Genomic DNA, 14,238 nt, shown 5'->3' on the forward strand with positions numbered 1-14,238 from the left:
GTATTTCTCGCGAGTAAAACGCCGCCAGGAAAATTCGGATGGAAAACGAAGGGGAGGGGAAAATTGCACGCACAAACATAGTCTAGCGCAGTGTTTCTCAACCTTGACAATTTTAAGGCATGTGGACTTCAACTCCCAGAATTCCACAGCCAGCAATGCTGGCTGTGGAATTCTGGGAGTTGAAGTCCACATGCCTTAAAATTGTCAAGGTTGAGAAACACTGGCTAGCGGCGAGAAACCAGCCGCCTAAACCACAGTTCATCTTCAAGCGGAGTTCGCTTCGCGGTTAAGAGCGCAAGGAGGCCCGGTTCCGGAAGTAAACTCTCCGTCCCATTGGCTGATCTCTTCACCAATCTCCGTCGTCTTCCCTTCCGATTGGCGTTTTGTTCACTCCTGTTAAAACTCAGATACACACAAGTATCACGCGCTCTTTTAACAGGAAAGAAGGCCGAGAGAGAGATCCCTCCCCCTCGAGCTATATCGCGGGGTAATGATCAACAACGTAGGCAGGGATAACATCGGTTCCATAAAACTCGTGGATTCTGGGAAGAAGCCCAGGATAAACCGATTCTCCTTGCCGGTCTCGCTAGACAAAAAAAAAAATCTCCCCCCCCCCTGCGCTTCAATGTGTAGCGCAGGCACTTCTCTCCTCACCCGCCCCCAACCACGAAAAAAGTGGAAGGCCGACCTACCGGCCGGCTAGCCCTCGTCCCCACCCTGTATTCATGAGCGACCTGATTGGACGACTGCTCTTTATCTGCACCCTCCGTTGCCTCGCTTGTATTCACCTCATTGGTCGATGCGCACGCGCGGGTCTCTTCCCCCCCCCCTCCCCGTCCCCTTCGGGGTAGGGGTTGGAGCAGCTCCTGGCCCAGGCCCGGCAGTCGCTTGTCATCCGTCGAGGACTTCGCTACTTGCTGTCTTCGTTGAGCGCTGGCACAATGAGGTCGCTCAGTTTAATGTGGCCGGGTTACCACTGACCTTTTTCTACTGGAATACGGCCGCGCCGCTACCCACGGTTGCTCCCAGGCTCATGGCAGGGCCGGGGGGAGGCGGCGAAAGGGAGACGCGGATGCTACCGCGGTCGCCGCCGCTGCTGCTGCCGCTGCTGCTGCTAGGGATTCTCCTTAGCCGGTGCCTGGGAGAGCAGCCCGCTCGCGCCGCCGCCGCCTCTTCCTCTTCCTCCTCCTCCTCTTCCTCCTCCTTGTTGCCCGGGGCATCTGATTCTGAGGAAACGGTGATAATAGGGTTACGGCTGGAGGACACGGACGATGTGTCCTTTATGGAAAAGGGAGTGCTCCGGGTGAGCGAGAGAACTCGTGTCAAACTGCGGGTCTACGGGCAGAATATCAATAACGAGACCTGGTCCCGCATCGCGTTCACTGAGCATGACCGGTGGAGGGAAGGGGAAGGCAGGCGGCCGCCAGCTGAGCAAGAAGACGGCCCGGTCCCCGTGAGTTCCGTGTCGTCGGCCCCGCAGCGTTGCGGCATCCGGACCTCGGATATCATCATCCTCCCGCATATCACCCTCAACCGTCGTACCTCGGGGATTATCGAGATCGATATCAAGCCGTTGCGCAAAACCGAAAAAAGCAAGTCCTACTACTTGTGTACCTCTGTGTCTTCCCCTGCTATCCTAGGAGGGGCGGGGAGTGTGGCTGGGAGCTCTGGTGGTGGAGGTGGCATGATTGGTCCTGATGGAGGGCCCTGGACTGAGACAACCTGGATCTATCATGATGGTGAGGACACCAAGATGATTGTAGGTGAGGAGAAGAAATTCTTGTTACCCTTCTGGCTTCAGGTGATCTTCATCTCCCTCCTGTTGTGTCTTTCGGGCATGTTCAGTGGTCTCAACCTGGGACTTATGGCTCTTGATCCTATGGAGTTGCGTATTGTGCAGAATTGTGGGACAGAAAAAGAAAAAAACTATGCTAAGCGCATTGAGCCTGTGCGTCGCCAGGGCAACTACTTGCTCTGTTCTTTGCTTTTGGGTAATGTATTGGTCAATACTACCCTTACCATACTGCTCGATGACATTGCAGGTTCTGGACTAGTGGCAGTGGTAGTATCCACCATTGGTATTGTCATTTTTGGTGAGATTGTGCCACAGGCTATTTGTTCCCGGCATGGTCTGGCTGTGGGTGCCAACACCATCTTCCTTACGAAGTTCTTTATGATGATGACCTTTCCAGCCTCTTATCCAGTCAGCAAACTGCTGGACTGTGTTTTAGGGCAAGAGATTGGTACTGTCTATAACCGTGAAAAGCTACTTGAAATGTTAAGAGTCACTGATCCTTACAATGATTTGGTCAAAGAAGAATTGAATATAATTCAAGGAGCGCTGGAATTGCGCACCAAAACTGTGGAGGATGTAATGACTCCTCTCCGGGATTGCTTCATGATTACTGCTGAAGCTGTACTTGATTTCAACACTATGTCTGAAATCATGGAGAGTGGATATACACGTATCCCGGTTTTTGAAGGAGACCGCTCTAATATTGTGGACCTTCTTTTTGTCAAAGACTTAGCTTTTGTGGATCCTGATGATTGCACTCCACTCAAGACCATCACACGTTTCTATAACCACCCACTGCACTTTGTCTTCAATGACACCAAGCTTGATGCCATGCTTGAGGAATTCAAAAAAGGTGGGATGATGGTGGCTGGTGAAGGGAGTGGGGAAGGAAAATGTGAAAAAGAGCTTCAGAAGTATGGAAGGTACTTGATTATTACAATGAAAGATGAAGTTCTGGGGGTATTAAATTCTGTTCTTAACATTTGGTGTTTATATGGTATAGTTCACAATAGTAAACTGATTGTTTTGCTTTCACATATTTTCTTTGTATTCATAAACTTTAATCTACAGCTCCCATAATTTATGTTTATATGTATGTTGCTGAATGTACGGTAGTTTAAGGAACAGTTTAGGTTTTTCGCTGTCCAGTATGTATTCAGATATTACCTTGAATTATGTCTCCAACTTGGACTCATCATCTGTCTTATGTGCTTAATATACATGCACCTATGACTGCTAATATCTCAAGAAACAAGAGGAATTTATAGCCCAGATTGTATCCAACTGTATAGGCTAAAATAATAAATAACAAGTATTCTTTTTCAATAGAAATGTATGCCTGGTATGTGTATCATGCCATGTATGAACTTTTACTTATCTGATGTTTATCTTAAACTTGAATGTATTATTATTGGCAACTAGTTTTACATCTCAGGTTATTTTTCCTTGAATAGCAACGTTTGTTTCCTTTAACAACTATTTGTTAACTATTCACTAGTCTCAATAATACAGCCTTTGTTTTATATAGTAAAAACTTTGGTAGATGTGTGATACAGAGATCTTACATGGTGAATGCTTATATACAGATTTGAGTTAAAATTTTAGGTCAATAATGTTGGTTAATGTTGGCTTTTTCTCATTGTGCTCATATACATGATTGGGAATTGTTATGGATCCTCAATGTATCTATACGGTACATGAAAGTTAAAACTAAACAACTCATCCAATACAATAAGTTTTATACTATGTTAATATTTTAGGTAGATTTTTTTCTACAAATTTTGTGAAATGTCTTTCAGTAATTTATATATACTAACATACATTGGTGTTGTCACTGAGTTTGTTTTTAACATCCCAACGTTCTGTTTAAAACATTGTTAGTATTTTCCACTGCTAGCCTAGCACATCACCACTCTACTGACATGATTGTCTCTAACCAGCTGTAGAGAGAGAGAGATGGTTGCTTAATTATCTGAATCTGGTTGTCACGAAAACACTGTAAACTATTATTTCTTTAATTTATTAGTGGTGTCTTTTTACTGCCAGGGATATTTCCTTCCTCAGGTGTCCAAATCATCTGACTTAGTTATACAGTGCACTTGATTTTTGGGAGAGGAAGCTGGCCTGCTCTGCAATCATGAACATTATTAAAAATTAGTTTGGTCTGTGTGGTTTATATGAATTTTATCACATATTCTCTTGTATCTTGTTATGTTAACTAGAAATCACGGATGGCATCTTCTGAATGATACTATCTTTTTCTCCAGCTTGGTGAGCAAGAGCACATTTTATTGGTTCTCCTGTTATGAATTTCTTTTCAGCTGCAAACTGCCGGTACTGAGAATCATTTAGAATGGTTCTAAAATCTACTTGTTTGGCTGGACTTTGGGATCAATTAAGTTGGGAAGCCATAGTGAAAGGTATACTATTGTTTAGTTTCTGGGTGTTTATGTGTGTCAAGCACTTTGAATGTTTAGAGTAGGCTATCAAACTAAAGATAATTATGACCAAATTCTTGCAGGAAAAATATATTTGAAGATAGTTGGATTCAACGTCAATTTGAGATTAGCATTTGTTCAATACTTGGATAAACAGGTTACTGCTGGCGTTAACCTTTTCTCAAAGTGGTACTTACTCTGTAGCTGAACTTTTGTACTCAGCTGGTGATTTGTAGGCAGTAAACTGCTAGTTAGATTTCAAATTGTGCCAGTCTGAAACACTTATCTTTAGGTTTCCCATTTAAAAGTTAACCCATCTTTCAGTTTTCTATACACTCTGGTTTTGTTTTTTCTTTTCTTTTCATTTTTCAAATGAAATGTTTTGGTAATCTGTTATGTATCTCCTACAACCACTAGGTATTTTCTAGAATAAGAACCAGGATTGTTTTTGGCCTTTATAATTTATGAAAAGTGAATTTAGTGAGATTGTATTGTAATCTAATCATGAAGCTATAGCAATATTTTCCCATTTTAGTAATAATTTAACTTTCTAGAATACTACTAAAGCAGTCTTGTTGAATTTATAACCATATTTACAGTTTAATATTTTGGTTTTATTTATTTAGTTGTCAAATTTATATAGCCACCCATCTCACAAAACAAGTAACTTTGGACGGTTTTAATTTATATTAATTAAATAGATTAGTGTATGTATGTCAAATACACACACACACACATTATAGAAGCTAGAATGAGAGGGCAGGGTAGATTTACTTACAAAGGTAACAAATATATGTAAAATAACACTTTTGTTTTTTAGTCCTTCTACTCATTCCCTTAAACTGCAATCCATTTGTTAGGGGATAAGATTATTATTAAGCATAGAAGGATTATTTATCAGTCAATATACCTAGTTTGCTCAGTGGTATTAGTGAAATACATTGTGATTAAAATGAAGATATTCTGGCTACAGAATTTCCCTTCTGGGCAATAACAAGTTTATCTAAAAACTAATTTATACAATTCTGCTTAGATGTGTCAGATTCATTATTTGTATTATAAAAAATATATTGCCCTTCTATATTAATACATAATATCTAATATTCTTTTTTCAGAGACTGATATATTCTAAAAAGCTGCTGGTAGAGATGGATTTATTTTCAAAATGAGAGATACCTAAATTTAGTAAGCTATTGTATTGTGTGGGATGAATTAAAATATTATTTTGAAATAGAAAAGTTATTTTCCTTAAATGGAAAAATTGCTTCTAGATTAATATTCAAATTGTGTTGTGCATTAACATATCTCTTGCTGTCTTTGTTATTTTATAACAATTTCTTGCGCCTTTTGTTCTAGCAAATCTTTGCAAGTTCCCATTTATGTGATTGACTCCCCAAAATACTGTAACATTATTAACACTTGTAGAAAAAACCAGTTGACCTCTATATTTTCCTCAATCACCACCCCCCCCCCTCATAGATAAGCAAAACACCAGAGCAGTTCTACTAATTAATCTTAATATAATTAGTTCAATGCTTTGATACCTCCTTTTCCCAATATCAGTGGTTTTGAATGTGTGGCCTGAAGTCCCTTTTTGTAAGTTGCAAGACATCTGAAGGTAAGACACCAGCAGCTTACAAATTAATAAACAGAGTCCTGCATTGCGCATAATGCCAGATATTTTCTTATTACTCCCAATAATAGAAATACATACTGGATTCTCCCATTATGCTGCGTCACTGTTTAAACATGTTTTATTAAATCACAATAAGTGAATCTATATAATATTCCAAGAAGTAAATACAGTGCTTTTTTTTGAATCCTAATATATGATTTTATGAACAGAATTTGGGTCAGTCCCGTTCTACTTGTCATCTAATGGTAGGAGTGGATGTGTGTTGTTGAGAGACTGGTGATGTAGGTTAAAGTTTAAGAAATATCTGATATGAATGTGATTAAAGTTTAATATGAATTAGGATATGAATGTGATTTCAGTAATAAATAATTATACTACTGGATTCTTTTGTGTATATTTATCCTGAGTGATTAGGTGACCATTACTAGTTCCAATAAGTATTTCCTGCATTGATAAAGTGTTTCATTAAGTATCATGGTGAAAGTAAACAAGTAGTTTCTGTTTCTCTCCTCACTCTACATTCTTTATGAAAAATGAAATAATGTAAAGGGAGTGTTAATATGTTTGCTTCAATTTGCATCCAGGGCTCTGAAATTTGGGAGATATTTCTGTGTAAGGTTTGGAGTATCAGAAGGTGAAAAAGCTACCAATTTCTACAGTATTATAGTACAGGTGCAAAATAATCTTTATTCTGATGAAAATACAACTAAGCCAGTTTTGATTTTTACTTTGTGACTTTTTGCTGAAAGAGCAAGAACTATTAATATTATAAAGAACTGTCCCAGATTTTAGGCAGTCCCTTTCATTAAAGGAAAATGGGACAGAGAAAATTACCTTTGTTATCCATATTTTTAATGAATATAAGACAGCTCCATTTTAATGGATAGGAAAACAGTCCTTTGAAGTAAATATAGTACTGTATTGTTCAGTTGTTAGCATCTATACTGGGATATTCCAATTGTGTAACTTGATATCCTTGATCAAAACTGAAAGCTCTAAGCAATGCAACATTCACTGCATTCAAATTAACTTTTTTTTGTCTTTAGTCTCTCACAGAAGCCCATCAGGTCCTCATGCATATGGTTCTGTGGACCACAGACTGGAAAACCCTGAGTTATACTATATAGGATGCTTCCATAGGATAACTCCACTCCAATTATAGTGTAAAAATATAATCACAACACACACACACACACACACACACACACAAGTGTGTAATTTGCCTTGAAATCAGTGGCAAGTGTGGTTAAAAATCTGATTTAAAAATAAACTTGTGGCTAATTTTTCATTTGCCTTCCTTTCAGAGGACGAGTGATTTTAATGATCCTGTTTTTGCTTGAGCTTTCACTAAAACCATTGGCATTTTTTTCTTGTCTTTTTTTTTAACTGGCTGTTCTCAGCATGTATGTTTCTAAATCGCAAGCCTTCTATTTCTTAGCTTACCACAGAAATTTTGCTTGAAAACCCTTGTATTTAAAACTGTAAAGCTGGTACACATAGTACAGACCACTCTATATAGAAACTTTCCCAGAGCCTTTTACAACACTGAGTTCTTCGTTATCTGTTGTAATTGTAGACCTAGAGACTTTGAGATTTGCTTCTTGTTCTTCTTTTATCTTTTTGTTTGCTACTATATTACACTACAAGTTTGCTGAGTTTGGATTAATAACTTGTTTTGCAAAAGAGTATATTATATTGCTTCAGTGTTCTAGTAAGTACATGGATACCTTGCAGTTTCCTTTGAATTCTGTTCAGGGTAGAACAACAGTTCTAGAAGACAATGTACTTTAAAACCTTAAATTTTAAAAACTGTATGATGAAATGATATAACTTCTACCTAATATTCCTCCATCTAAATATTATATATTGTGTGATTCATTTAGAGAACTATCAGTTGCTCAAAAAAATAAATATCTTATTTCTACATATATGTTTTCTCCTTGCTAGCATATTTTCACAGTTTAGAAAGATTAGGGTTTCCCCCCCCCATGAAAATCATTAAAGAGAGATCCAACTTAGAACTAAGGAGAAATTTCCTGAGAGTGAGAACCATTAATCAGTGGAATGACTTACCTCCAGAAGTTGTGGGTCCTCCATCACTGGAGGTTTTCAAGAATAGGTTGGACAGCCTTTTGTCCGGAATGATATAGGATCTCCTGCTTGAGCAGGTGGTTGTACTGGAAGACCTGCAAGGTCCCTTTCAACCCTATTGTTCTATATTCTATCTTGGATTTAACTTGGAAATCATATACCTGCACCTCTGAAAATGCCTCCTCCTCTTCATGAATTTTGATCATGTGACTGTGAGGCACTGTAAAAGACATAACTTTGGGGGCCAGGCACAACTATCTTTCTCTGTAACTTTGGTCACTGAATGAATGATCGTTCAGCAAAGTCTAAATAAAATTTCAGGAAAATTCTAAAAAAGCCATGGTGACGCAGTGGTTAGAATGCAGTATTGCAGGTTAACTCTGCCTACAGCCAGGAGTTCGATCCTAACCAGCTCAAGGTTGACACAACCTTCCATCCTTCCGAGATCGGTAAAATGAGGACCCAGATTGTTGGGGCAATATGCTGACATTGTAAATTGCTCGGAGAATGCGGTAAAGCACTATAGAGCAGTATATAAGTCTAGGTACTAGTGCTAGTGCTATATCTGTTTCATGAACAAGAACCAATTCAACCAATTCTTGAAATTTTACAGCTTTTAATCATATGCTATTTGCCCATGTTGCCCATCTGTCCTACAGATAAAGACGATTAAGAGCCAGAATAATTTTTCTTTCTTTTTTTTCTTCCATTTGTGTCCGATTCTTAGTGACTACCTGGACAAGTTCCTACAGTTTTCTTGGCAAGGTTTTTCAGTAGCAATTTGCCATTGCCTCCTTCCTCAAGTTCACCCAGCTGATTTTGTGCATAAGGTGGGACTAGAACTCATGGTCTCGCAGTCTCTAACCTGATGCTTTAACCATTACACCAAACTGACTCTCAATTCTTCTATGAACATATAAAGATACTAGATAAAATTAGTTACGGTATATAACAATGAAAAATCTGGCCTGGTTTATAGCTAATAGTAAACCATCATATTGTTTGTTTATGTTTGACTTAACAACTCTATTATTGCTTAATAATACCCATGCTGTTTCATTTGGTAATGAATACTGAACAGGAATTCAATATCAGCATGAATTCAGTGAATATAATATAATGCATGGTGGTTGGGGAAATTAAGTTGAAAGCCAGAATTTCTCAGGGCAGAGATGTCACTTATGTCAAAAGCTAACAGCCACTAGCTTCAAGGCTGAGAAGGATAGGGCACAAATGTTCTTTCAAGGGGAAGGATTTGAAAAGGAAACACTGGAATTAAACCATAGTGGGTATAAGAAAACAAGTTATGTCGACAGACAGCAATTAACTGTTTTAGTGGCTTCTTCCTAGTATGCAAATGTGCTTATCTAACTAGGGCAAGTTCTATATGTGAAACTTTCAGCTGAGAACAAGCGTAAGTCAAACCATTCTTGAACTGAATATCTGACAAATGCAGTTTTGCTGGTAAAGCATGACAGTGTCAGATGGTAGCACCTAAGCTGATTGACTGATCCCAGAAAAAGCAAGCAAATGTAGACCTAATTAATAGTTGAATGAGCGACCACACCAAAATCTTGGAAATTTAGGCTAAACTGGAAAGCTAAAATAAAAAAGTAAGAAGACAGTGGTAGCAAACTAATTATGTATCTTTGGTAAGAAAGTAATATGCATATAATATGGATAAATCATCACAAGTTGAGCTTGATTCAAGGGAGTGCTTATTTTTATATCATTATTGTTAAATAATACTAGGCCTTAGAATCAGATTTTAGCTTTGTGAATTGAGAAAATACAGGGAATCCTTGACTTATGACCACAATTGACCCCAAAATTTCTGTTGCTAAGTGAGACAGTTAAATGAATTTTAAAAATCATTTTATGACTTTTCTTGCCACAATGGTTATGTGAATTACTACAGTTAAGTGAGTAACACGGTTGCTAAGTGAATCTGGCTTTCCCATTGACTTTGCTTGTCAGAAGGTTGCAAAATCTAATTACATGCCCCTGGGACACTGCAACTGTCATAAATATGAGCCAGTTGCCAAACATCTGAATTTTGATCATTTGACCATGGAGTTACCATGATTATAAGTATGAAAAACAGTCATAAGTCACCTTTTTCAGTGCAGTTACAACTTCAAACAGTCATTAAACGAACTGTTGTAAGTCAAGGGCTACCTGGGTCTTTAATGAATGTATTGATAGTCAGAGAAGCAGTTTTAAACAATCAGCAGAGACAATAGGATAACATCCTGAACGACATTTGAAGTCTAATATTATATAGAGAATATATAATATTCTCTATATAATATATAAAAGTCTAATATTATATAGAGAATTTTAAGAATAAGCTAAGTGTAGATTAAAGAAAAGGTCAACACTTTTTCTCCTACTGAACTAATACGCACTATCTGCAAACATGGAGTTGGGTTGATGGTGGTGGAGATATTTGTGCTTTTCTAGATTTGGCTGAACTAATATTCTAGCTATGGTATGAAATCATGAATGGTATTCTAAATTACAGTTGAGCAACATTTTGAGGTTTATAAGTTCACAAGCTCAGATACGTTCTTTTTCCTCTTGGCTGGTTTTGATTAAATTACTACGTTTCAGTCTTAAGCTATCTCTGGTCTATTATGAGGATAACAGGAAATAAGAATTTGGCCAGCTATATCTGGTGAGTATAATAGTGGGTTCTGAACATAAAGGTTTTTTTTAATATTCAAACACTTGACCATCAATTTCTCTTCTAATATAAACATATAACCCTACACAGTCACAGAATGACTAAGGACAGGAATGAAGAATGGCTTGCATTGTCAGAACTTTAAATATACGGTAAATCTAAGTATATACAAAAGATTGCAGGCTAAATATTTAATAAAGAATATTAGCATCATAGTGAAATCAAATGGAATTAAATTGCAATTTCTTATCTGGAATGAGATCCTTCTATTAGACTAGAATTATTGAGGGGATTGTGTAATGTAAACTTAAATTGAGACTCTGAAATGTTTGGTTCATTAACGTATAAGTTAACAACAATACTACAGGGGGTATTGTTAGCTAAAGTTTTGATTCCTGGCTCACATCTTGATTTTTTTTTTTTAGGCTTCCCTGATTCCAATAATTGAGTTCATAAAACTAGCCATTGACACTGGAGAATGCAGTGCTATGAACCATGCTATGTCTAGTGTGCGTGACCTGGCACTCACCCAGTGATTTGACAAGGTCCTAATTTGCAGCCTGCCAGTTACAAACAGTAGCGTAAATACTAAACTCTAATGAACTGCAACTACCAGCACATGGCTAATGACCCCAGATCAGCTGGCTACTTCAGCCTGTCTGTTGCCAAGGTCATCCAGTTTAGATGCATTTGGTAGGAGTTTTTACCTTCTGAAGAGATGTAGAATGGTATGAATAAGTTTTACTAATTCAGCTTAGAGAAAAAGCTTCAGCTTTTTATTAAAGCAGTTGTTTTGTATTTGAGTTTTTTTTAATGTAGTCTTTTATATGTGCAAAAACAGCACCGAAGTCCACAATGTATATTATCTATTCCTAACACATTATTCATTTCTATGACATCATCCAGTCTAAGCCAATAGCAGTTGAGAAATTACTGTTCTCTGCTGTTGTACCAGAGGAAAAAATACACATTGATTGTTCCTTAACTCTTCTATGCTCAAACAACACCAAAATGGCAAAATTTTATTAAATTGAGAATTTAATTGAGCTTTGAGAATACTTTTTTTTGTTCAAACCTGGAGTATTTTGAATTTTGGAAAAAAAGGCAAGAGAAACTTTTCATGTCAAAGTGTGACATCAACTTGACAGAAATCTTGAATTGAGTGGTTAGCTATATATTATACATTATCTTCCAGAATATGAATGTATTAAAATGAATAATAAATAATGTAAAAAAGTATTTTTATTATACACAATAAATGTCAGTTTACTCTAAGGAAGTTTTTCTCAACCTCAGCAATTTTAAGATGTGTGATATCCAACTCCCTGAATTCCTCAGCCAGCATAGGAGTTGAAGTCCACATATCTTAAAGTTGCTGAGATTGAGTAACACTACTCTGCTATGATACTGGTTCATCTAAGATATTTCAGAAGACCCATTTTTGGCAAGGTCTTCACTCGTTTTTGCCATTGTTATAACATTAATTGGTTTGCATAAGAAATACTTCAGACATATTTAATTAAGGCTCTACAGTAATTGATTTACCTGTATCTTCCTTCTGTCAAAGTCAGGGAAGACAAGTTGTTATTTTACACTTAGCACTAAATATTTTAGTTCTACATTTTATTGGCTTGCTGTAGTAATGAGATATACTTGGACATTCTTATTTGTTAGACAGAAACACTTGCTATCCATTCAAATAGGAATATAATCTATTTTATATGCATCCTTCTCATGTTTTGTTTATAATGGTATTACACATGGTTGGCAGTCCGGAAATGTTGCAGATTATCATTTTTGTATAAAATACCATACTCTTGTACATTTTTGCTGTTAAGGACAAACTATCAAAGTATCATTAAATATATTCAAATTTTGGATCCCAACCAAAATATCTGCCTGCAAATGAAAGCTGTATTCATAATTTTTACAAAGCTTAAGAATGACAGTGTCAGGTATTCGTATGATCTCTTTTGCATACTGGTGCAAAATGCACGGAGAGATATCATTATCTTAGGGTTGTCTAGTGATTGTTCAAGTGATCGCTCTGAGATGGGCAACATAGATAACTTTAAATGCAAAGTTAAACAGAAAAAAATTGGAGGAGGGAGTAGAACAGCCTTGTCACAGAAACAGAAAAATATCAAAATAAAAGTTATTTCTTAAGAATTAAAAGATAAAAAAAAAGTAATAATAAACTGAGTGTTAAGAGTCTAGGGTAGGAATGTATACTTCTCAAATGCATGGTGAAATTACGTGTACCATAAACATTCAAGCAAAACTTGATTCAATTTCAAAAGTTTTATTAGTTTATAATACATGATGCAATAAAAATACAAAAGTAAATAGCGGAAAAGATAGGGAAGGGAAAAGGGAGTAGAAAAGTGAGGTAAAGGAGAAAAAAAGAAAAAAAATTCAAACATAACTTCAGATGGTAAAATATTTTTTTGCTGAATACTCAGTTGGAAAAGACTGTTTAATGCCTAGTAGGGATGGATATTATATAGCCTATGTTGATTAATGCCATTCATTATTTATAGGCTATCTTTCTAACTTCAGTAGCTTTATTTTCCCTCCTGAATAGCTGTGTGAACAGTTTTGCTGTTAGGCCAAGACCCATTTACAGAATTCCAGGGTCTTGCAAGATAGAAGGCTCCAACTTCATTGCAGATGCACATATATCTTTCCTGTCCCTCCATGAACTTCCCTTCCCTTCCCATACTTCTGAGCAGTTCTTCAGGAACATTATCAATAGGCATTTTAGACCAGACATGTCAAACTCGCGATGTCATGTGACATCGCGCTATGTATCGGAGCTTTTTTGCCATTGCCGGCAATGGGGTGGGCGTGGTTTCCCAATGATGTGTCCGGCCCGCGGGTTGGCAGTTTGACACCCCTGTTTTAGACTAACAGAAGCATCAAATGTCTGTAAATGCAGCCCCATGTGAAACCTATTACAGTAGTTTTAACTGCAGGGTCATGTGGGTACTTTTGCCAAGGCATCTCAGTCCCAAAAGGGCCACAATGGACACACTAACTAGAGTTGGGTAAAAGTCCCCATGACCACAGTTTTTACCTGTCACTCCAGCATAAATCAATAACCCGGGAGGTATCTGAATTGCAAACCTGCTGCTAAAGGGGAAATGTGACATAATTCAGAGTCAAGATTGGAGCTGGAATTAAGCAAGTTTTATTATCAGCAAACTGTACCTCCATGTTGCAGAGATTTAATCTAGCTTTGATTTATCAAAGCTCTCACTGCATCCAGGCACCAGGCCAGAACTTCAAGGTCATCACAAGTATATATAGTATCACCAGTGATATATATCAAGGATACTGCATTCTATATGGCTGGATAAGCTGCTTAGCAGCTATACATAGAAATTAAATTGCATGGATGACAGGAACAAACCCTCTAGAAACTCACATTGGATTAGCCACTAATGCCATCTCTGTTCCTCATGCATACTAGCTGGAACTGCCTACTTAGGATAAAGCAGAAGTATTGTGAAACATAGATGAATGTAGCCAGTCCATCTCTGACCTTGGATGACATTGCACTTCCCTATTCAACAATAGAACAGTCTAGGGC

At 37.5% G+C, this 14,238-nt stretch overlaps 1 protein-coding gene across 1 annotated transcript in view; it reads left to right on the plus strand.

Moving 5' to 3' along the window:
* Positions 1–1,033: 1,033 nt before the first annotated feature.
* CNNM2 (cyclin and CBS domain divalent metal cation transport mediator 2) overlaps positions 1,034–14,238 on the plus strand; it is a 110,388-nt gene continuing 97,183 nt past the window's right edge. The window contains exon 1 of the mRNA XM_015819785.2: positions 1,034–2,648. Coding sequence (XP_015675271.2) covers positions 1,034–2,648 — 1,615 coding nt within the window. The remainder of the gene's footprint in view (positions 2,649–14,238) is intronic.

Source organism: Protobothrops mucrosquamatus, unplaced genomic scaffold (assembly GCF_001527695.2).
Source record: "Protobothrops mucrosquamatus isolate PMUCROS unplaced genomic scaffold, P.Mucros_1.0 scaffold984, whole genome shotgun sequence".
In the NCBI taxonomy this organism is placed as follows: domain Eukaryota; kingdom Metazoa; phylum Chordata; class Lepidosauria; order Squamata; family Viperidae; genus Protobothrops; species Protobothrops mucrosquamatus.